General features: G+C 46.0%; 1 protein-coding gene across 3 annotated transcripts in view; it reads left to right on the plus strand.

Annotated features, from left to right (window-relative positions):
* Window positions 1-21,333, plus strand: part of CHST11 (carbohydrate sulfotransferase 11) — a 308,357-nt gene that overhangs the window by 129,679 nt on the left and 157,345 nt on the right. For 2 of the 3 annotated variants that reach the window (XM_023191537.2, XM_023191471.2), the window contains exon 2: window positions 18,113-18,198. In XM_023191537.2, the coding sequence (XP_023047305.1) occupies window positions 18,113-18,198 (86 nt within the window). Of the gene's footprint in view, window positions 1-4,946; window positions 5,047-18,112; window positions 18,199-21,333 lie in introns of those variants that run through there. The other variant, XM_023191598.1, reaches the window with a different exon arrangement.

Genomic DNA, 21,333 nt, shown 5'->3' on the forward strand with positions numbered 1-21,333 from the left:
GTGCAGTGGTAGAATCTAGGCTCACTGCAATCTCTGCCTCCCGGGTTCAAGCGATTCTTGTGCCTCAGCCTCCCCAGTAGCTGGGACTACAGGTATATGCCACCATGCCTGGCTAAGTTTTGTATTTTTAGTAGAGATGGGGTTTTACCATGTTGGCCAGACTGGTCTTGAACTCCTGACCTCAGGTAATCCCCCTTCCTCAGCCTCCCAAAGTGCTGGGATTACAGGTGCAAGCCACCATGCCCTGCCTGTTTTCACTTTTATATGCTGTCTTTTATATGTGTATGTGTATTTACACAACCAAGGTCCTGATCCACATAATATTTTGAATTCTGTTGCTTTAACTTAAACCCCATTTACATGTCTTCATGTTATTTTAATAACAGTAGCATTTTTCGGTTGGTCCAAGATTATAAGAATAATTTCATAAGTGACAGTTCATATCCTAGAGTGTTTTCAATTTTTGGCCGTTACAAGGGAAAGTCTATAGCAAACATCTTTACACATCCGTCTTTTAGTTTCTGTTGAGTTAATCCCTTGGTATAATTTCCCAAGAGGGAAACTGCTGGATTTGAAGGGTGTCAACATCTTCATGGCGCCAATGATGCAGCGCACATGGGGCTATTTTTAAAATCAGTGTTCTCTCTGTTGGCATCTTGTGCCAGTAAAATGTCCGAAGAAAATAATATGACTGAACAATTAAAAAGCTAATCCCCATCTTTACCTCTTAAAAATATGGAAATGAAATGGGGGTTTGGGTCCGTGGGTGTTGCCTTGAAAGCCCCAGCTCTGTCACTGCAGGCAGGCCTTTCCTTGGGGGAGAGATCGTCTTTCCAGCTATCTTTGCTTCTGGAGAAAAGATGCTCACAGTGCTTGTTCAACAGCCCCACTTCCGCCTCCTGCACTTGCCTCGTACTCACCTTGAGCAATGCCAAAGCACTTAGGCCTCCAGCGTACATCATCCACCCCTTCTGTCTGTTGACTGTGCAATAGCTCCTCTCTGGTTTGTGAAATAGTTGTGTGTCCACTGATTAATGTGTTTGTATTAAAACAGCGAGATTTTGGGTTGGAATATAAGAGGGTTTTGAGATACTCTCAAATAATTAGAAAGACAAGGGAGTGGACAATTCGAAATGGGAACTAATTATGGCTTATTGAGCACTTACCTTGGGCCAGGCCCTGCTCCAAACACGTGACATGGATGAACTTATTTAGTTTTTACAACAACCCTACTAGGTAGGCATATGGGTCTCCCCATTTTACAGGTGAGATAACTGAGGCTAAGGGATTGAGTATCTTGTCAAGGACACACAAGATGGGAACCTGTGTGTATCAGTTTGCTAAGGCTGCCATGACAAATCCCCACACACTGGGTGGCTTTAAACCACAGAAATTTTTTTCTCCCACAGTTCTAAAGGGAGACCAGAGATCCAAAATCAAGGTGTCAGCAGGGCCGTGTTCCCCCTGAAGGTGCTAGAGAAGAATCCCTCCTTGCCTCGTCCTGGCTTCTGGTGGCTCCCAGCAATCCTAGGCATGTCCTGGCCTGTTGCTGCATCACTTGCATCTCCGCCTGTGTCTTCCATGGTCCTCTTCCCTGTGTGTGTCCCTGTGGGTCCTCTCCTCTTCTCATAAGGACACTAGTCTGACCTCACTTAATTTAACTCATTATATCTGCAAAGACTGTATTTCCAGAGGTCACCTTCTGAGATTCCCAGTGGATATGAGTTTGGAAGGGACAGCACGTAATCCACTGTATCATGATCATAACATGTCACAGTGGATTGCAGCGGATTGTACACTGCGATCCGTGGTTGCAGGTCCCCAGTGGATATGAATTTGGGACACTGTGCAGTCCACTTTACCATGGTCATAGCCAGGACCTGTTCCTGCCTTCTAGGACAAGAGTGGAGAAAAGGGAAAGAAAGCAGAAGCCTAGGTAGGCTCAGAGTTTGCCCAGGTGCTCTTGAGATGGACAAAGAATGGGCGAAAATCCCTTGGGCTTTTAAGAGGTCGTGTGGCCGGGAGGGACTGGAGCCCTGGGCGAGATGCCTGCCCGAGTGAGGTGGGGTTGCGGGGCACAGTCGGACTGTGTGAGGACTGTGTGAGTGAGATTATCCTGGGCGGAGCTAAACAGCTTTCTGGACTCAAGGGGAGGAGGCAGGTTTGGGATTAATGACCCGGCATGCTTGAGTAGCTTAAATAAAGGTTACCTGGACTATTTCCTCTCTCAAGCAGCCACATTACTCTGTGTCTGAAGCCATGGGAGAACCCCAGAGGCAGACATCAGCGTGTCCAGGTTGTAAAATCAGACTTGGAGTGCCAGGCAGAGGAGAAAGCACTTTGGCATGTTTTCTGCCTCACTGCAAAATAAATGTATAAGCATTCCAGGGAAACTGCAGGGAGAGGGGAACATTCTTCAGCAAGTGAGGAAGGATAAATGCAAAGTAAACGTATAAGGCTTATAATTACTCATTTGAAGTGTGTAAAATGTAATTAATATGATCTGTGTTGCAGTGCTGTCTCTCTTGTTTTATTTAAGTGCACATAAAATGTAATTTATGAGGGCTTCCCCAGGTTAACTGCCAATATCAATTCCTTGAACTGTGTTTTTTCCACAGCGTCTTAAGTTTCTCGGCAATAAAGTTCTTCTACTACTGTAGGGGTTTTCAGGGACAGAATTTATGCTGAAGTTTGGGGTAGGGGCTGGTTCTCCTTTACCCCAGACACTTACACCCTCCACCCCTTAGGCCAGCCTGAAGATGCCAATTCCTATTAATTATCTTCTCTGTTGATGTGAGGTTTTTTTCATGTCACTGGGATGACAGTTGTATACAGAAAAGGCTTCTAATAAAATTTAAGTCACAAATCTAGGAAGCTACCTTTAAATTTAGAATTGCTCTTCTATTCATAAGCCTTTAACGGTTACATTTAGGGTGGCCTTTAATTAATGTTTGATCCTTTAACACACTTAGTCTTCTGATAATTCAAATTGCATTTAAAATGTCATCTATTTACAGTTATTTTTGAATACTTCATTTGCCCAGTTAATGAACAAGCATTTATTTATTCATTTGTTTGTTTATTTATTTTGAGATAGGGTCTCACGCAGTTGCCCAGACTAGAGTGCAGTGGCAGGATCATGGCTCACTGCAGCCTCAACCTCCTGGGCTCAAGCAGCCCTCCCACTTCGGCTTCCCCAGTGGCTGGGACTACAGGCATGCACCACCACACCTTGGTGGTGTTTGTATTTTCTGTAGAGATGGGGTTTTGTCTTGTTGCCCAGGCAGGTCTCGAACACCTGGGCTCAAGCAATCTACCCGCCTTAGCCTTCCAAAGTGCTGGGATTACACGTGTTCACCGTCCTGCCCGGCTCAAGTGTTTACATAATAGAAATCTAATACCTCAAACTTAAATATGGCGGATCTTAAGATTTACTTATTTATTTATTTATTTATTTATTTATTTATTTATTGAGACAGAGTCTCTCTCTGTCCCCCAGGCTGGAGTGCAGTGACCGGATCGCAGCTCACTGCAAGCTCCGCCTCCCGGGTTTACGCCATTCTCCTGCCTCAGCCTCCCGAGTAGCTGGGACTACAGGCGCCCGCCACCTCACCTGGCTAGTTTTTTGTATTTTTGGTAGAGACGGGGTTTCACCGTGTTAGCCAGGATGGTCTTGATCTCCTGACCTCATGATCCGCCCGTCTCGGCCTCCCAAAGTGCTGGGATTACAGGCTTGAGCCACCGCACCCAAGATTTACTTATTTAATTTATTTATTGTTTCAGACTCTTCAATTGGTTAGAGATTAAGGTTTTTTTGTTTTGTTTTGTTTTTGTTTTGTTGGTTTTTTTTTTTTTTTGAGATGGAGTCTCACTCTGTTGCCCGGACTAGAGGAGATTAAGTTTTTAAAATGCTCTAGTATTATATATAAACTTAGATTTCAACTTAAAATTTCAAATCAAATAAATTGTTTAATGAAGTCTTTCATATTGTATTGCAATGTAGATCTATTCAAGCAGGTCAAAATCTTGAAAATATTAATATTATGGGTTTATTCTTAAACATCTCTACACTTATTTTAAAAGCAGTCTTATTGAAATATTATTTACATGTAAAATTCACCCACTTTCAGTGTAGAATTCAATGAATTTTAGCATATTTATAGAGTACGTCCCCACAGTCTAATTTTAGAACATTTCCATCACCCTAGAAAGAAACTCTGTGTCTATTTATTGTCACTTGCCATCCCCACCCCTGGCCACAGGCAATTGCTGGTCTACTTTCTGTGTCTATGTACTTACCAGTTCTGGACATTTTTTTGCACTTCATTTGAAATCATCCTAGGTCTTTAAGAAAACAATTTTGGCATCTCAAACAATATTGGGGTCACCTTCTCAAGCCACTTTTCGGGTTACAGCCTCAGAAGCCTGAAGCTGCTTTCTTCAGAGCCGAGCTCTGCTTTGAGTGGGTTCCTGCAGCCTGTGACCCAGACTTGAGTCACAGACTGGCTCATTCCAATGTCTTGCCACCAAAGACCAGACCCACCCAGGTGGCTTCATTATGTCTTGATTCCTTCCTTGCCTGTCCTCGGGCTCACCAACAGCTTTAAGACTTAGTTAAGTGAGAGCTGACTGAAGTTCATCCTGGCATTGTTTTACCTAAGGTCACTGTTCTAAAGTTCTGTATGTGACAGCCATGCTGCATTGCCCACCTGCCATCCTCACAGCACCAGCTTTCAGTGTAGAAAGCTGGTGTGCCACCATGCCCAGCTAATTTCTGTATTTTCATAGAGACGGGTTTCACCATGTTGACCAGGCTGGTACTGAACCATCAAGCCAGTTGGTGGTGGCCACCAGCCAACCTGCTCACCAGCAGCCTCTGGGCTCCGCCTCAAGGTGTTGCTCCATGTCCCAGCAAAACAGCTTAAAAAGCAAAACCGCAGCCAGGAGTTGGACAGATACCTGAACACCGTGTTCATAGCAGCATGAGTCACGGTGGCCAGAAGTTGGAAGCAACCCTAATGCCCATCAGTGGATGAATGGATAGTGGTATGTATGATGGGATATTACTCAGAATAACAATATGTCAGAATAAGGAAATTCTTATACATCTTACAACATGGATGGACTTAGAAGACATTACGCTAAGTGAAAAAAGCCAGACACAAAAGGACAGACAGTGTATGATCCCACTTGTGTAAAGTACTTAGAATATTCTAATTCAGCTGGGTTTGGTGGCTCACATCTGTAATCCCAGCACTTTGGGAGGCCGAGGTGGGTGGATTGCTTGAGTCCAGGAATTCAAGGCAAGCCTGGGCAACATGGCAAAACCCATCTCTATAAAAAATTCAAAAATTAGCCAGGGATGGTAGCCTGTGTCTATAGTCCCAGCTACTCTGAAGGCTGAGGTGGGAGGATTGCTTGAGACTGGAAGGCAGAGGTTGCAGTGAGCCAAGATTGCACCACTGCACTCCAGCCTGGGTGACACAGCAAGACCTTGTCTCCAAAAAAAAAAAAAAAAAAGAATATTCAAATTCATAGAGACAGGAACTCAAATGGGGGTTACCATGGACAAGAGAGACAGGAATGGGGAGTTGTTATTACAAAGTGATGTATAGTTGGTGACAGTTGCACAAGAATGTGAATGTACTTAATGGCACTGACCTAGACACCTGAAAGTGGTCAAAATGGCAAATTTTGTGTTATGTGTATTTTATTACAATTAACAAAAAAGCAAAACTGCAGTTGTATTATTTCTTGCCTCAAAGAACTGATTCAAGGGTTCTAGTTTGACTACAGAATCAGATGAATGCTTTCTCGGTTTGGCCTCAAATCCTTGTCTAGATGACTTAAAGTTCCCAGCACTTTGGGAGGCTGAGGTGGGCGGATCACCTGAGGTCAGGAGTTCAAGACCAGCCTGGTCAACATGGTGAAACCCCGTCTCTATGAAAATACAAAAATTAGGTGGCCGTGTGGCATATGCCTGTAATCCCAGCTACTCAGGAGGCTGAGGCAGGAGAATTGCTTGAACCTGGGAGGAGGAGGCTGCAGTGAGCCAAGATGGCGCCACTGCACTACAGCCTGGGTGGCAAAGCAAGACTCTGTCTCAAAAATAAATAAATAAATAAATACATAAAGATGCCTCACCCTAACTGGCCCGTGCTGGTACCAGTTTCTCCCACTCCTCTTCTCCAGATGGCCTGCACGTGCACTCTCTATGTGTGCACCTGTTCCCCATGTCTGGCTGGTCCAGCGTCCCCAGACTCTTCCAAGATACAAATCCCCTGGGGTGCTCATCAAGCTTGAAGCTTCCCAGGCCCCTCTGTAGGAGAATCTGATTCAGAAGGGCTGGGAATGTATGTTTTTTAAATAAGTACCTTGGATGACTCTTATCAGGAAAGTTTAGAAGACCTAGGACTGGGGTGAGTGTATTTCAAAATGGTTTAGTTTCCTGTCTTTTGGGAAAGGCACTTCCATTCATTCATTTATTCATTCAGCCCTGAATTTAGGCCTGTTTTAGGAACTGAGGATATGGTGGTAGACAAGACAGTCCAAGTCCTTTTACTCATGAAACTTAGGGTCTCGTGGTGGCAATAAATGGACAACAGCCAATAAAGCATTTAAGATAGAAAGACAGGAGGGAATCAATGCCTTGAAGAAGAATATGGCAGGCGGGGCACGGCGGCTTATGCCTGTAATCCCAGCACTTTGGGACCCTGGCCAACATGGTGAAACCCTGTCTACTAAAAATGCCAAAAATTAGCTGGGCGTGGTGGCACACGCCTGTAATCCCAGCTGCTTGGGAGGCTGAGGCATGAGAATCGCTCAAACATGGGAGTGGGAAGTTGCAGTGAGCCAATATCACACCACTTTACTATAGCCTGGGCGACAGAACGAGACCTGTCTTTAAAAAAAAAAAAAAAAGAATACAGCAAAGAAGGGGAGGGACAGGAGAGAGATGAGGCCATGGAAGGGGAGGGACAGGAGAGAGATGAGGCCATGGGAGACAGTGTGTCCAGGGGTGCCCTCTCTGGGGACCTGATGGTGCGGTCCGAGGGCCGAGTAAAGAAGAGAGCAGTTGTCGGTGTTGGGAGAGGGGCTCCAGGCTGACAGAGCAAGGAGTGCAAAGGCCCTGAGGCTCATGCTTGGTTTTTTGGACAAAGAGCAAGATGACCAGTATGGCAGAGGAGGAGGGGCAGAGGCAGGTGGGGCTATATCATGGGGGGCCTCTGGGCCATGGAAAGACTTTGGATTTTGTTCTAAGATGGCGGCAGGTCTTTGGAGCAGGAAGGCTGTTGTGCTCTGATTTACGTTTTTAGAAGATTATTCTGGCCGCTGGTAGAGAATAGAGTGGGGAGGCCAAGGTGGCAACAGGGAGACCAGTTAAGAGGCTTTTGTCATAGCCCAAGGGGAAGGCGATGATGGCTTGTACCAGGGTGGTGAGGACAGAGACATGCTGATGGGTGGGGCATAGCAGACAGAAAAGAGAATTTAAGAATAATTCCTCACTGTTTGGTCTTCACAGCTAGGGCATGGTGGTGGCATCCACTGTGGTGGTGAACATAATGGGAGGGAAATTTCAGCTGTGGAAGCCAGAAGTTCTCTTTATCAACGTTTAACATATTCCATTCATAAGCACCCTCAAATTGAACTTAAAGGAAGAGTGAAGTCAAGGCCAGAGGTCCTACAGCAGGGCTGGAAATCACACCTGTGGCACCTCCGGCCTTGGCTTGACTCTTTCCAGATATCCGAGTCAGGCGTTTTCAAACCATGCACCATGACCCAGTGGTGTGTTGTAAAATGGATTTAATGAGTTGTGACTAGTACTTTATAAAAGAGCAATAGAAAATGTTAGTTCGTCACACATAGTAAGGATAGTACTTTTAAAATAAAACTTGTCTTAGTTTCTATATATATTTATATGTAAATCACGTGCAAAAGGAGAAAGGGATGAGGCCAGGAATCAGGAGGTCTTCATTTTAGCTGCAACTCGGTCTATAGCCAGCAGTGTGTCCTTGAACAGATCACCTTCTATCCTGCACGTCCATTTCTTGACCTGTAAAATGGGCCTAGGGATGTGGTGGTTTAATCTTTTAATGCCTGGCACCTCCTCCCCTCCCCTCCCTTCCGCTCCCCTCCCCTGCCATCTCCTCTCCTCTCTTCCCCTTCTCTCCCTTACTGTCCCTTTCTCTCTTCTCCCTTCTCGTCTCTCATGCTCTCAGCAGGTGGACAGCATACCCCACTGGCCAGGAAGATTATGTTTGAGCTTTGTGTCTTAATCTGTTCAGGGTGCTATAACAAAATACCATGAACTGGGTGGCTTATACAGAACAGAAATGTATTTCTCACAGTTCTGGAGGCTGGGAAGTCCAAGACCAAGGCATTGGTAGATTTGGCGTCTGGTGAGGCCCTGCTTTCTGGTTCATAGGTAGTCTCTTCTTGCTGTGTCCTCACATGGTAGAGGGGGTAAGTGGTCTTTTTTGGGGCTTCTTTTGTAAGGGCACTAATCCCATTTATGAGGACTCTACCCCCATGACCAAATCACCTTCCAAAGGCCCCACCCTCTAAAATGATTATCTTGGGGGTTAGTATTTTGGGGGGACACAAACATCCAGATTATAGCACTTTGTGTCCTGCCATTTCTTTTGCTCAGTCAGAATCAGTTTTGAGGATACTTTCCCTAACCACATAGATTCATTCTCTTTCCTTGTGTGGAAGTCATTGGACCAGGTGGTCTCTGAAGAGCTCTTTTTGTGTTAGATGTGCCTGATGGTGCACTAACCTGTCAGGCTGACAACAGACTTGTGCTTGGACAGGGATCTTGTACTTTGGGAAGTAGGCACGCTCTCTGGGCATGTTTCTGCAGATCGGCCAGAATTCTCTAAAAGAGGGAATGGGTTGGCTGCTGGGGCCATTGGTTTGGGGGACTCCATTTTGGTGGCCTAGTTCTCCTCCTGGCTGGTAAATATTTTAATGTATACAGTATATTCTTCAAAGCTGAGTATAAGAGCCCCCACTGGAAGGCTTCCATGTCAGTAAATCTCACGGCTCTTAGAAGAAAGCTGCATCTTTTCCCAAGCTATACTAAGCACATTCACGTAATTCTTAGATTTACACCCTTGACTTTCATCTGCCAAGTTTAATTCACTTTAGTTCTACAACCACCTTCTACAGGCTGGGCGTCGGGAGGGGCTCTTGCCTGGAGGAGCTGGAGTAGGAGAGGCCGACATGGGAATGGCTATGATATAGGTTCAGATTATTCTCAAATCAAATCAACCCCAAATCCCTCAGTATTTGTCAGTGAATTTGCTTATAGGGTCTCCAGTAAGGAGAAAGAGATTTGGGAATGGTTTTAAAGGCTCTGAATTGTCCCTGTGGGAGGGACTGGGTGAGGGGAGGAATGGGAAGTTGGAAAACTTAAGTTTGATAATGGCATGAATGACAGGTTAGGCTGACCCCTATTTTCACCTCACTGTTTCAGGGCTCCTGGAAAGTCACTTGTGAATACAAGCGTGCTGAATGTTTTGTAAAGCTCCTGAAGGTCTGATTGGTGGGAGAATACTGGGTCAACATTTGGGATTGCCTATTTGCTTGGTCTCTATTAGTCCCAAACATCTATAAGCTGTGACATGTCCCATTTCCCAGGAGTCGGGGAAAGCATGCAGGTGTGTGGGTTTGAATCCCAACTCTGCCATTCACTAGCTATGTCACTGGCTCAGTTCTTAACTTCTTTGAGCCTCAGCTTCCTTGTCTGTAAAATGGGTGTGATACCACCTCCCTCCTGGCTTGGCGGTAATAGAGAGAGACAGTAATAAAGGCTCATATTTACTGGGTACTTGGAGAGTTCATTTAAGGCACAGCACAGCACCACAACAGTGTATCATATTAATTTTTCTTTTTGATTTAACTACTTTGGCTACGAAGATAATTGAAACACTTTGAGGAAGCATTGGCACTTTGAGAAGAATTTGTCAGGAGAGAACATGCTAACTCCTTTTCTTTGTTCGTTTGCTGTAAGTAAGCGATTTGGTCTGATACCCTTTAGTAGAATACCTTTGGTTAAATCCTCAGATCACTTGTTCTGTTGTTTTTATTCATTTGACACAAACGTACCGAGTACCTGCTGTGTGCGGAGCACTTAGGCCGTGGACACATAGAGAGGGGCAAACCTGGCCGGGGAGGGGCTTGGCTAGGCCCAGGTGTGCTCTCCAGCCCTGCTGTGGGACCTCTGGCCATTCTGTCCCCACACTGGGCCCAGTATTTTCCTCTGCAAATGAGCAGGAGTGACCAGATGAGGGCTCAGAAACCTTCAGACTCCAAATATGAGTTTGGATTCAAAGAGCTACAGGATCCTTGTAATAAAGTGAAATCTCACGGAGACAGAGGTTCCTGGGTATTTTTAAATCTCAGAATGGATTAGCTTCAGATGTAGTTTTCGGGAGGACTTACTGGCTTCTGTTTACCTCTCGTATTTATGAGAACGGTTTAGGATTGAACCGAGTCTAAGCCAGACTGTGACGTAGAAGCCTTCGGGCTTTAGTACTCTCCCCCCTCTTCTCCCCGCTCTCCCGCTTTTATTTTGCTTTTTCTTCTCTTGCCTGCAGTTCTGGTATTCCTTCCAGAAACCAACTCAAACAGTACGCTTGGGTTCTAGTGTTAGAAGAGAGTTCCTTCCTTTGCATTGAAAAGGAGAGTAGGGCTTGACGAGGTGGCTCACGCCTGTAATCCCAGCACTCTGGGAGACCAAGGTGGCAGGATTGCTTGAATGCAGGAGTTCGAGACCGGCCTGGGCAACATGGCAAAACTGTTTCCACAAAACAATTGCAAAAATTATCTGGGCGTGGTGGCATATGCCTGTAGTCCCAGGCACTGGGGAGGCTGAGGTGGGAGGATCACTTGAGCCTAGGAGATAGAGGTTGAGATTGGGCCACTGCCCTCCTGCGTGGGTGACAGAGCGAGACCCTGTCTCAAAAAATTGAAAAAGAAAATCAAAGGAGAGTGTTGGCGGTGCTGAACTCAAAATGATGTAAGTCATTGCTAAGGAGAGCTTCAAGGTGCCTCTGTTAGAGGTCAGATTCTTCCCGCTCTGAGATCCCCTAACTCTGATTTCCTCCTGGGAGAGCTTCAGGTTGCAGCTGCTTTACTGAGACAAGGAGTTTGTCCTAAAAGCTACCCGTGTGGCCCACGCCCCACTGAGCTACAGACTACCAGCTCTGCTTCGATGTAAGGTTTTTTTCTTGGAGGGGATGTCACTATTTTTGTGTTATTATTGCAAAATGATAAAAACCTCACTAGCAGGGGTTTTAAAACTCTGGTGGATTGTAAACCGGGTAGAAATTGTTCCCACAGCCAGGTGTTGCTTTTTTCCATTCCCTGCCTCTCCTGACCTCAGATTCTTTCCTCCCACACCGATTACTGTTTCACTGCTCCCCACCCACCGCGCCTTCCACCCTGACTCCCCAAACCTGAGCAATTCTAGGGCTTGTTTAACCCATGGTTCTACTGTGGTTAACTTCCACCGCCCTGTGCTTGGAAGTTAGGAAGTTAGAGTTAGAGCCAGCTCTCCACAGGCTGCTCTCAGTTAGCAGACTGGGAATGGAGTGTCCACTTGAAAACAACGTGCTCTTCATTATAATGAAACACACACAAGCGGCTCGAGTTTAATTTTAGCTTCATTTGTATATCGTGGGAGATGTGGAACTGTTCCTGGGTCCAAGAAATCATACTGTAATTTGAGCTAATTAGATTCTTAGCGATCACTTGGTTGAACCTCTTCACCTGACCAAGGAGAAAACAGAGGCCCAGGGAGACCTTGTTCAAAGTGAGGATCTTAGTTTGGTGGCAGAGCTAGGGGTGGGATCCAGCTCTGTGGCTTTTCACGGGGACGGTTTTTGAGTGCCATGGACCAGGCTAGTTTACGCGTTCACTGCATTCCCACCACCACCCTATGATACAGGCATTATTAACCGCGTTGCACAGCTGAGTTTCAGAGATTAGGAAGTTGACCCAACGTCCCAAGGCTAGTTAATGGGTAAAACCAGGACTTGAATCCAATTCTGGTTGAACCTGCTTCTTCCAAAGGGTTTTGCTGGGTGAGCAACTCATCTTGGTTTACCTGGAGCTTACTTGGTTTTAGCACTCAAAGTCCTGAATCCTGGGGATCTCCTTGGACCAGGCAAACTAGACTTAGACTGGCTGGTCACTCTAGTTTCATCACAGTGAGCTCAGAAGAGGATGAGGGAGAGCTGGGAGACTCAGTGTCCTTTGAGGGCTGACTTTGGGTCCCCCAGGTGCAAAACAGAGTTGCCTGTCCTTGCAGGAGCAGCTCCTGCTGAGGGAGCTGGGTATTGCTCACCCTTCTAACTTGATGAGGTTGAATCAGACACTGTTCTGTCTTGATGAATGGGCTGGGGCACACTGCTAGGGCTCCAGCATGAATTTGTGCATTTGGAAAAAACATTTCTGCAAGTGCATTGCTGCCCTGCACTCTCCAAGTGTGGAGCAGATGAATCATGCCCAGCCTGTTAGCAAGTCAGATTTGGAAAGCATCCGAAGTCAACCGAGTATTAGAGTTGTTTTGCCAGCAGAAGGAGCAGAGACCCATCTGGACTTGGGTGATTTAGTACAGCAGTGCTTCATTTTGAAACGTTGAGGGAAGTGACAGCCCAAAAATGGTAGGAGTTGTGAGGGTGAGGGTAAAAGCATCTTTTACTGCCTTTCGAGACAGCACGGTGAAGAGCACCAGTGCTGGAAATAAACAGACATGGGTTGTCAATTTGATACTTGCCTTTGCTGCTTGGTGGCTGTGTGATCTTGGACAAGTTACTTAACCTCTCTGGGCTTCAGTTTTCTCAAGTGCAAAATGGGAGTAGATGACATCATTATTACATCTAACTTAAAGGGGTTTTATCAGGATTCAATGAAACAATGTGAGAAAAAGGCCAAGCATTGTGTCAGACATCAGATACATGGTACATTCCCACTACGTGGTAGTTTATTTTGTAAGATATGACTTCTGGCCCTGGCTCTGCTGCTAGCTACACTGGGCACTTCAGGCAAGCGTGTAAGGTCTCCGAGTTTCTTCTGTAAATCGAGGGGATTGGCCTATACTTGAATCCCTTGGAATTCTAAATGTCTTTGGTTTTAGGACATGCATGAGAGGCAAGTTCCTACTCAGGGTCCTGCAGTATTTCAGTTCTGTGTCTTCAGACCTGAATTAACAATCCAGCAGCTCTCTTGCATTCCAGCAGCACTGAGAGGGTCACAGGGAGTCGCCCAGAAAACCAGGTGGGCTTCATTCCTTTGTCCTGAGCCAGCTCTCCATGGGCTGCTCTCAGTTAGCAGACTGGGAATGGAGTGTCCACTTGAAAACAACGTGCTCTTCATTATAATGAAACACACACAAGCGGCTTGAGTTTAATTTTAGCTTCATTTATGTATCGTGGGAGATGTGGAACTGTTCCTGGGTCCAAGAAATCATACTGTAAATTGAGCTAATTAGATTCTTTAAAAAAAAAAAAAAACCTTTAATCCCATTGATTTGAGTTTAGAGAGGAGAAAACAAGTGTTGTGGCTAAATAAAACTCCCAGTGGGCGGGGTGGACAGCAGAAGGCTGCCGTTAAATGTCCTCGGGGCCTCAGGGATTTCTTTTACGGGGCTTTTGATCATCAGACCTTTCATTTTTCAAAGGAAAAAAAAAAAAAAAAACCGTAGCCTAGTACTACTGGCAGTTTTCTCCATATATAGCAAGAACCAAACCTCTCTGATGCTCTTGAAGGAAGTGTTAAATCCTCTATCATTCATCAACCTTTTGAGTACCTACTACATGCCAGGCACTACAGCAACAACACGAATAGGTTAGAGAGAGGCTCTATCCCCCAAACCCGGTGCCTGGCAAGTTGCCTCACACACCGTAGGTGCGTGATAAAAACTTGTCGAATGAATGAGTGTACTAAAACCATTAATTAATAGTTTGCCATCACAGCATTTCAATGAATCCTATTACATTTTGACTTGTCCTAGAAGTGGCCAGCCAAGCAGGTCTCAGGCCTGGAGGAGACTATGGAGATGTTTGACTTACCTGTCAGTGAAGAGGTGACCCAGTGTGGCAGCTGAGACCATGGGCTGTCTAAGGCAGAATCCCGTCTGCACCTCTTTCTAGTCATGAGACCTGGGCAAGTTACCTAACCCTGTTGTGCCTCGGTATTCTCATCAGTCAAGTGAGGACAGTAGTGGTACCCGCGCCATGGGACTGTTGTGGGGATTAAATGTGTGAACTGCTTGGTGAAGCACTGATGCCCTATGAACGTTAGCTGCCACCATCTGGGCCTTGGTTACTCAAACTTCCCTAACACCACTTGTAAGATACAGGCGGGGTGAATATACTCGTGTGCATAATTGCTGGTGCTTCCTTTGCATCCCAGGCAACAGAGTAGGTCCTCATTGTTGCCATTTGTGTATGACTAGCCCAGAAGTCATTTGTGGCCCCTGGAAATCGAAAGCCCCTGTGGTCTAAACCTGAGAGGGTACAGTGGGGCTTAACTTCTAGGGAGGATCCGAACCTTCACGCAACATCAGCAGTAGGAGATGGTCCACAGCTCTTATTGTAGATGCTACGGTGTCTTCTGAGGTAGATGGAGCCAGGTGGTGTGGAAATTGTTTATTCTGTAATTGGATACTCAAGAATCAGAAAGCATAAAGAGTATAATTTGTACCCGTCTTCCCCATGGTGGGGAAGTCTTATTAAAATGCAGATTCCTGGACCTTCACTTCCATCTCCCCTTCCTTCTGATTCAGCAACTCTGGGATGAAGCCCAAGAATGTGCCCAGAAATCTGCTTTTTTAACAAGCAATATGATGGGCAAAGTAAGTAGAGCGCACGCTGAGAAACTCTAGTTTTTGGAACATGACATGGAGGCTTTGGGGAACTTTATCTTTTCTTCACTCTCCTTCTCTTCCTTCCACAGATCACTGGGCTCCTTCTGAGTCGTCTGGCTCCTTCTTTCCTCTTGAGGAGAGACAAAGTGCTGGCCCAAGCCTCCCACCCTGGTGGGCGGAGTGGGCCTTGACTCAGTGGTCTGTATCCTCGTGGCCGGCTGGCCTAGCTGAGTTGGGGGGTGACCCTTGGCTCACAGGTTGGGCAGCGCCTGTCAGTCTCGAGGCTCAGCTTGGCTCCTTTCCACTGACATGGCCTTGACCTTGGCCAAGTGCCTGCAGTAAAGGGAGGCGCGGAGGGGTTATCTGTAAAATGCAGGTACTTCCGTCACCGTGGGAAGGATCCCAGTGCACCGACTGCTTGGTGCACAGTGAGCACTCCAGAAACGGTGGGCTTGTTATCATTCCCATAAAAGGCACACAAGGCCCCTTTGGCTTTTGTGGTCTGGGGAGCCAAGGGCGGTTCCCATGGCACCCAGTGAAGTCACGGGCAGGGCTGATGGCTGTGGGCAAATAACCCAAGGCTCAGGCCCCACACGGTCAAAGCATTTTAAAGGGCTTGTATTAGAAAAATAAACCAATTAAATAATACTGCCCCCCATAAAAGCAGACTTTTAGTGGATTCCATGGTAGGTTTTTCACCGCGGCGGTCCTGGAGCCACGGGCCTCGATGAGCCTGTCTGCCGCCATAGGGAGAATTTAATCTTGCCCGGCGTGGGCATAATTTTACGAGTTTTATGGCTGTTTTTACTTCTCCGAAGTGTTGCTATGTCATTGTGCACCAAGGGCAACTTGCGCGCATTTAACAGTTTACCTCCTTTTTGGTGGAAATGAAAAATGAAGTCATAAATTAAAGAAAAACACAACATAGAATTTTTTTCCCCTCTTCTTGGGGCAACTGGAGGAACAAAGAACCAGTGTTTCTCTGTACAGCCTGATCAAATTCTAATGGCTTTAATGTATTGACATTTGCCTGTGATTCTGCCCTCCGCAGGGAAGACTGTGGGCATGTAGCTATGTTTGGAGCTTGTACTACTGACCCTGAGAAGACCTGGAGCAGTTCTCTAGGGCAGGGGTTGACAAACTCTAGCCCAAGGGCCAAAGCTGGCCCACTGCCCATTTTTGTTCATTGGTGGAAAAAACTCAAAAGAAGAATAATATTTTCTGACACATGAAAATTAGATGACATTTTCCCAGATTTCCCTATTCATCAGTGAAGTTTTGTTGGCGCCCAGCCACACCCATTCATTTCTGTATCTTTTGGCAAGGCTTTCACACCACGATGGCCCTGCGGAAGAGTTATGACAGAGACTGCAGGGTGCAAAGCCTAAATACTGTCTGGCCCCTTACAGAAAATTTTGCTGACCCCTGCCCTAGGAAGTCAAGGAAAAGGAAAGAGAAAACATGGCCTCTTTTCTGGGCATTGATGATTGACTTTCAGAGTTTCCATGTGGCTCAAAGTGACAAGTCAACAGAGGCTCACTGAGCAGCAGTTGTTCCTCTGGAGACCTTCCAGGTGTCATCAGCTGCTTGTGGATGACTCTCCTCCCTTTCCTGACCTCAGATTAACTTCTGAGCAGAGGTCCCTGGGCTTACCCCCTGCAGCCAGCCCTCCCAGTCATTTGAGCTGTACCCTGCTTGAGGTCTGGTTTCTCCCCATCAGGCCCGTTGATAGCCACGAATAGAGAAGTTCCTGCTTTCCTCCCAAGGGGATCTAAAATAGCTTTTGAAATTTGTCACCAACACTTTTAAACTCTGGCTTTTTGCCAGGCACATTTTTAAGCATTCTGCACATAGTAGTTACTCATTTAATCTTCACATCCAACCCAGGCAGTTAGATGCCTGTCATTCCCATTTTACAGACAAAGAAGCAGAGGCACAGAGAGGTTAGGTAGTTTCCCTAAGGTCACCCAGCCGGTAGTAGTAGAGCCAGTATTCAAACCCAGGCTGTCTGTTCCAGGGAATGTCCTGCTCTCCATTTGCTGCCTCTATGGAGCAGGTGAGTTCTTTAGGCTCATGGAAGAATCTAGTTTTCCTTTTTTCACTCATGCCATTGTTGCACCTTGAACCATAAGAAAACTGCCTATGGTGTACTTGAGCAGAAAGCCCCATTTATTCTTCCCCCATCTCTCTTTTTTTCTCTCTCTTTCCTTCCCTTCTTCCTTCCCTCCCTTCTTCCCTCCTTCCTCCTTCTCTGCTTCCTTTTTTCCTTTCCTCCTTCCTTTCCTTCCTCTTTTCCTCTCTCCTTCTTCCCTTCCTTTGCTTCCTCCCCTCCCTTCCCTCCTCCTTTCCTCCTTCCCTCCTTCCTTCTCTCCCTCTCTACTGCTCTCTTTCCTTCCCTCCCACCTTCCTTTTTCCTTCCTTCCTTCCCTCTCTCCCCATTTCGTCCCTCCCTACCACCTTCCCCCTCCCACCAACAAATAATGATCAAGCCCATGACTATGCTTTACACAATGCATGAGGGGCTGCACAGAGTGAACAAGAAAAATGAAAAGGAAAGAATTCATTGCCGTTTAAAAAGAGCTCTTGGTGGCTTCAATGTTGGTGGGTTTTGAGGAGTTCACTTAATTCCTCCTCTTTTATTAATTGTAAGTACCATCTCTGTCTGGAACCGTAAACTCTTGTCTTTTCTGCTTCATGCTGATATTTTCACTAAAAATAACATAATTTAGGAGAGACTTTGGGAGGCTGGGCCTCTGACCTATCCAGTGGGAGGAGCCTCCTGGGGAAGGACCTGCCCGTTCTCAGAAGCCCAGCTTCCAGGGACTAGGAATAAAAGGTCATTGACTGTTGCTGGAGAAGTCTGCGGAATCTTAAAATGTGTTACCAACCCTGGTGCTGGGTAGAACTTGCTGTCTTTGAAGCAGCCATTATGCTCTCTTTTGTAAGTGGTTTCATTTCAATGAGTTTTAGATGTCTGTCCTGTTTTCTTAAAACACTTGCTGGGGAGACTTTTTAGCATGATTTAGATCCTTCTGGATGTGGAGATGCCTGAATGTTGGGAAGACAGACGGCAGCTGTGCTGTTGGAGAAGGGACAGCGTGGAAATCTTCCTTTGCTAGAAGCTGGTTTTCTCTTTCTTTCCTGCCTGTTTCTTCTTCCCTCCTCTGTGCCTTTTTCTTTGTCAGACAACAAATCTTTGTTGCTCATTTCTGATGAGCCTTCACTTTCTTTCCTCAGTCATGCGGAGGAATCCCTTTGGTGTGGACATCTGCTGCCGGAAGGGGTCCCGAAGCCCCCTGCAGGAACTCTACAACCCAATCCAGGTAAGCTTCGAGTACTCTGTCAGCATGTGAACTTTTTTTTTTTTTTGGTGGGGATGGATACTAAAAACTCCAAAATTGTGGTCTTTGGGAGATTTAAAACTTCCTTTCACAGCCCGGCCTTTTACCTTTAGAGGTTGCTTTCTTCGTCACCCTTGTTCTATGTAGCATCTCTGAAAATTTCTAGCAGGGGATGTTTAGAATTAAAGAAATGCCTAGGCTTAGTGCTAAGCGTTCAGACCTGCCCAGGGTTTGAACTCCTGAGATTAATACAGTTAATAATACAGTTAACTCCTGAGATTAATACAGCTCAAGTCCGAGCAATGAGACCCGGAAATTAAAGGGCCAGCGAGGCTGTGCAGTCTTCCCATTGGTATCCCCAAAGGAAGAGTTGCACATGGGTACACTTGACACCCACTCCCACATCCCACATATTAAAGCCCAGTGATGCCCCACCTTACTGTGCCAGTTTGGCAAACTCCCTTGTGAGCAGGGACCTTTTGCTAAGTGACTACCTCAGTAAATCTAACTCATTAGTTTAATGAGGTAGCAAACGTGGCCTCTGTGCCATCAATTATGAAAAGAGCTCCTCTTTAAGCAAAAAAAGCTCCAACCAAGGAAAAGTGTCTTCTGTGGAAAGCTAGTGCAAAGTTAGGAGGCCTGGTTGCCATGGCAACAGCCTCAGTGGCGTGTGTGGGTCTTGATGTGGAGACTCTGGGACTGATCCTTTCGTAGGAACATTAATTAGCACTTGATGCCCAGAACTGGTGAGTGAACAACTAGCAGCAGCATCAGTGGACATTCGATAGCTGTAGAGAAAGAGGGAAAAATGTACTGCTTTGGCTACAGTCTCTGACTAAATTTAATACTTCTTTGAATCAAGGTACCTGGTGGAGGAAGATAATGCATGGGCCTCAAAGGTGTTGAATTTTTAGAACTCTTGCAAAGGGATGCATTCGAGAACTACCTGGTGCCCCCTACCACCCTTCCCAGTCTCTCACCTGCACTCCCTTCTGGAAAAATGGACTCCTGAGTTTATGCATCATGGGTGGCCTAATTAGGTTAACTCATGCCCTGTCTTGAGGTGTGACTTGGCCAGATTAGTCCATTAGTTGCCACATCAGTATTGCCTGAGGCTTGCTGTACTGGGTTCTATGGTGACTCAGTGGGGAATTTGATAGTTGGGTTCCCTTTGGTGCCCCCAAAAAATCTGCCTATGATAGGCAGGTCTCCCAGCTTGTCCACACACATTCTGTCCTAAGGAAGAGACAGAACTGTGCTTCAACAAAGGATGGGATTTCTGGTAACCCGTGTTGAAAACAACACAGGCTCCTCAGATGCAAACCATTCCCGTCTTTTTGTTGATATCCTCTGTTCTCAGAGCATTTTCTCCTTCAATACAAAACTGCTGAAACACTGCTGCGAATTTTATGGGTGACATATGGTGTCATGGGAAAAGCTATTTCTGAAGTCACCGCCCCTGTGGATGGAAGGTCCGTGGACTGCGTCTGTCCTGTTCACTGTTGGCTCCTCAGTACCTAACACAGGGCTCTCAAATACTTGTGATTCAAAACATGAAAGTCCAGGTTCAAATCCTGACTTCACCTCTAACTAATTGTGCAAGCCTGAATATATGATGAGTTCTCTTTAGTGATCAGTTTTCCTACCTAAAACTCTCCCCGGAATGTTGGGAGGATGAAATAATTCTGATGTGTCAGGGGCTCTGTCGGTATGATTTGTCATTTTTGTGGTCCAGAGGGTGGCTTCCATAGCAGAAGCCTTGACTTAGGAGTGAGACCTAGGGTTCAAAGCCTAATTTCATCATTTCTCAGCTGTGTGACTGTGGGGTGTTTACTTAACCTCTCTGAGATTTCTTTCTTCGATTTATAATGTGGCATGAATAATACCTGCCTTGCAATATTGCATTTAGTGATGTGTCTTGCTTGGAGCTTCCCATAGAGTTTGCGCCTTCATGGGTTGATTCACTCCTTTTTCTCATTCATTTCTTCATGTGCTTACATGTGCCTAGGAACATATAGCTTAGTAGCTTAGCAGCTTAGCTCTAGGCACTGGGCACAAAAGGGTGGAGAGGGTGTGTGCTTAGCCTTTTGTGGCTGGTAACTCTGGGCTCAGGGTTGAGGGGAATGAGTTGACTGGCGAGGCAGACCCTGCTTGGTCCCATTGTAAACCAGTCAGAGAAGAGATGCGTGTCCTGGGTAGAGGCCCCCTCTTCCTTCCGGTAGTGTTCTGAGCATTGTCTGGATGACAGGCCTATTGAGCAGTAGCCTGAGACTTGGGAGGGAAGCTAAGGCTGGAGAGCAGCTCCGGGAGGCATTGGGGAGGGCGTAGGTGGGTGAGTCACCGTCCTCCCTCAAGGACGTCTTGGGCAAGTTGTCTGGCCCCATTAGCCAGCAACCAGGGAAATGTAGCTGCAGGAAAATCACCTCGTTTCCTCGGGATGTTTTTTCTTAGGCTGGTTTCCTTTACAAGCTGCAATTATGTTCCATCCCACGCAAGTTCAGTAAGTGGCACTTTTCAGAGAAACTGTCTTGGTGATCATTTGGGCCGGGGAGTTGAGGAGAGAAGGGAGCGAGAGCTTCTATTGAGTTAGTTGGTTTTGTATCCACGAGCCATTTACAAACTTTGCACCTGATTGGGCTCTGTGGCAGTTTCTTGTATTTCCCTACCAGCCAAGCTGTTGAAGCTGCTGAGCCCGGAATGATGTTATCACTGAGGCAGATGACAAACCCTCTAGTTGCTAGAAACCAAACTGCTTCCCGAGCTGGCGTTTCCGTTTTTTGTACTGACTGCGTATTTGAGCTTGATATATAATGGTGAAAACAGGAACTGTTTATTTTAGGTGATAAGAAACCAACATTATGGCAAGAAGATGTCATCTTAGTTACTCTGTTATCAATACCATAGGCCAGATACTATCTGGATGCTTATGAATATCTTATCTAATCCTTGTAATAATAAGCCCCAAGCTAGGTTTTATATCCCCATTTTATGGATGAGGGAACTGAGGCCAGTAACTTCATACAACTTATCCAAGGCCAAATAACTAGTAAGAAACAGAGTGAAATTCAACCCAAAAGCAAACTATAAATCCAAATTTCTTTACCTCTGTGCTGTACT

This window comes from Piliocolobus tephrosceles, chromosome 10 (assembly GCF_002776525.5).
Source record: "Piliocolobus tephrosceles isolate RC106 chromosome 10, ASM277652v3, whole genome shotgun sequence".
NCBI lineage: Eukaryota > Metazoa > Chordata > Mammalia > Primates > Cercopithecidae > Piliocolobus > Piliocolobus tephrosceles.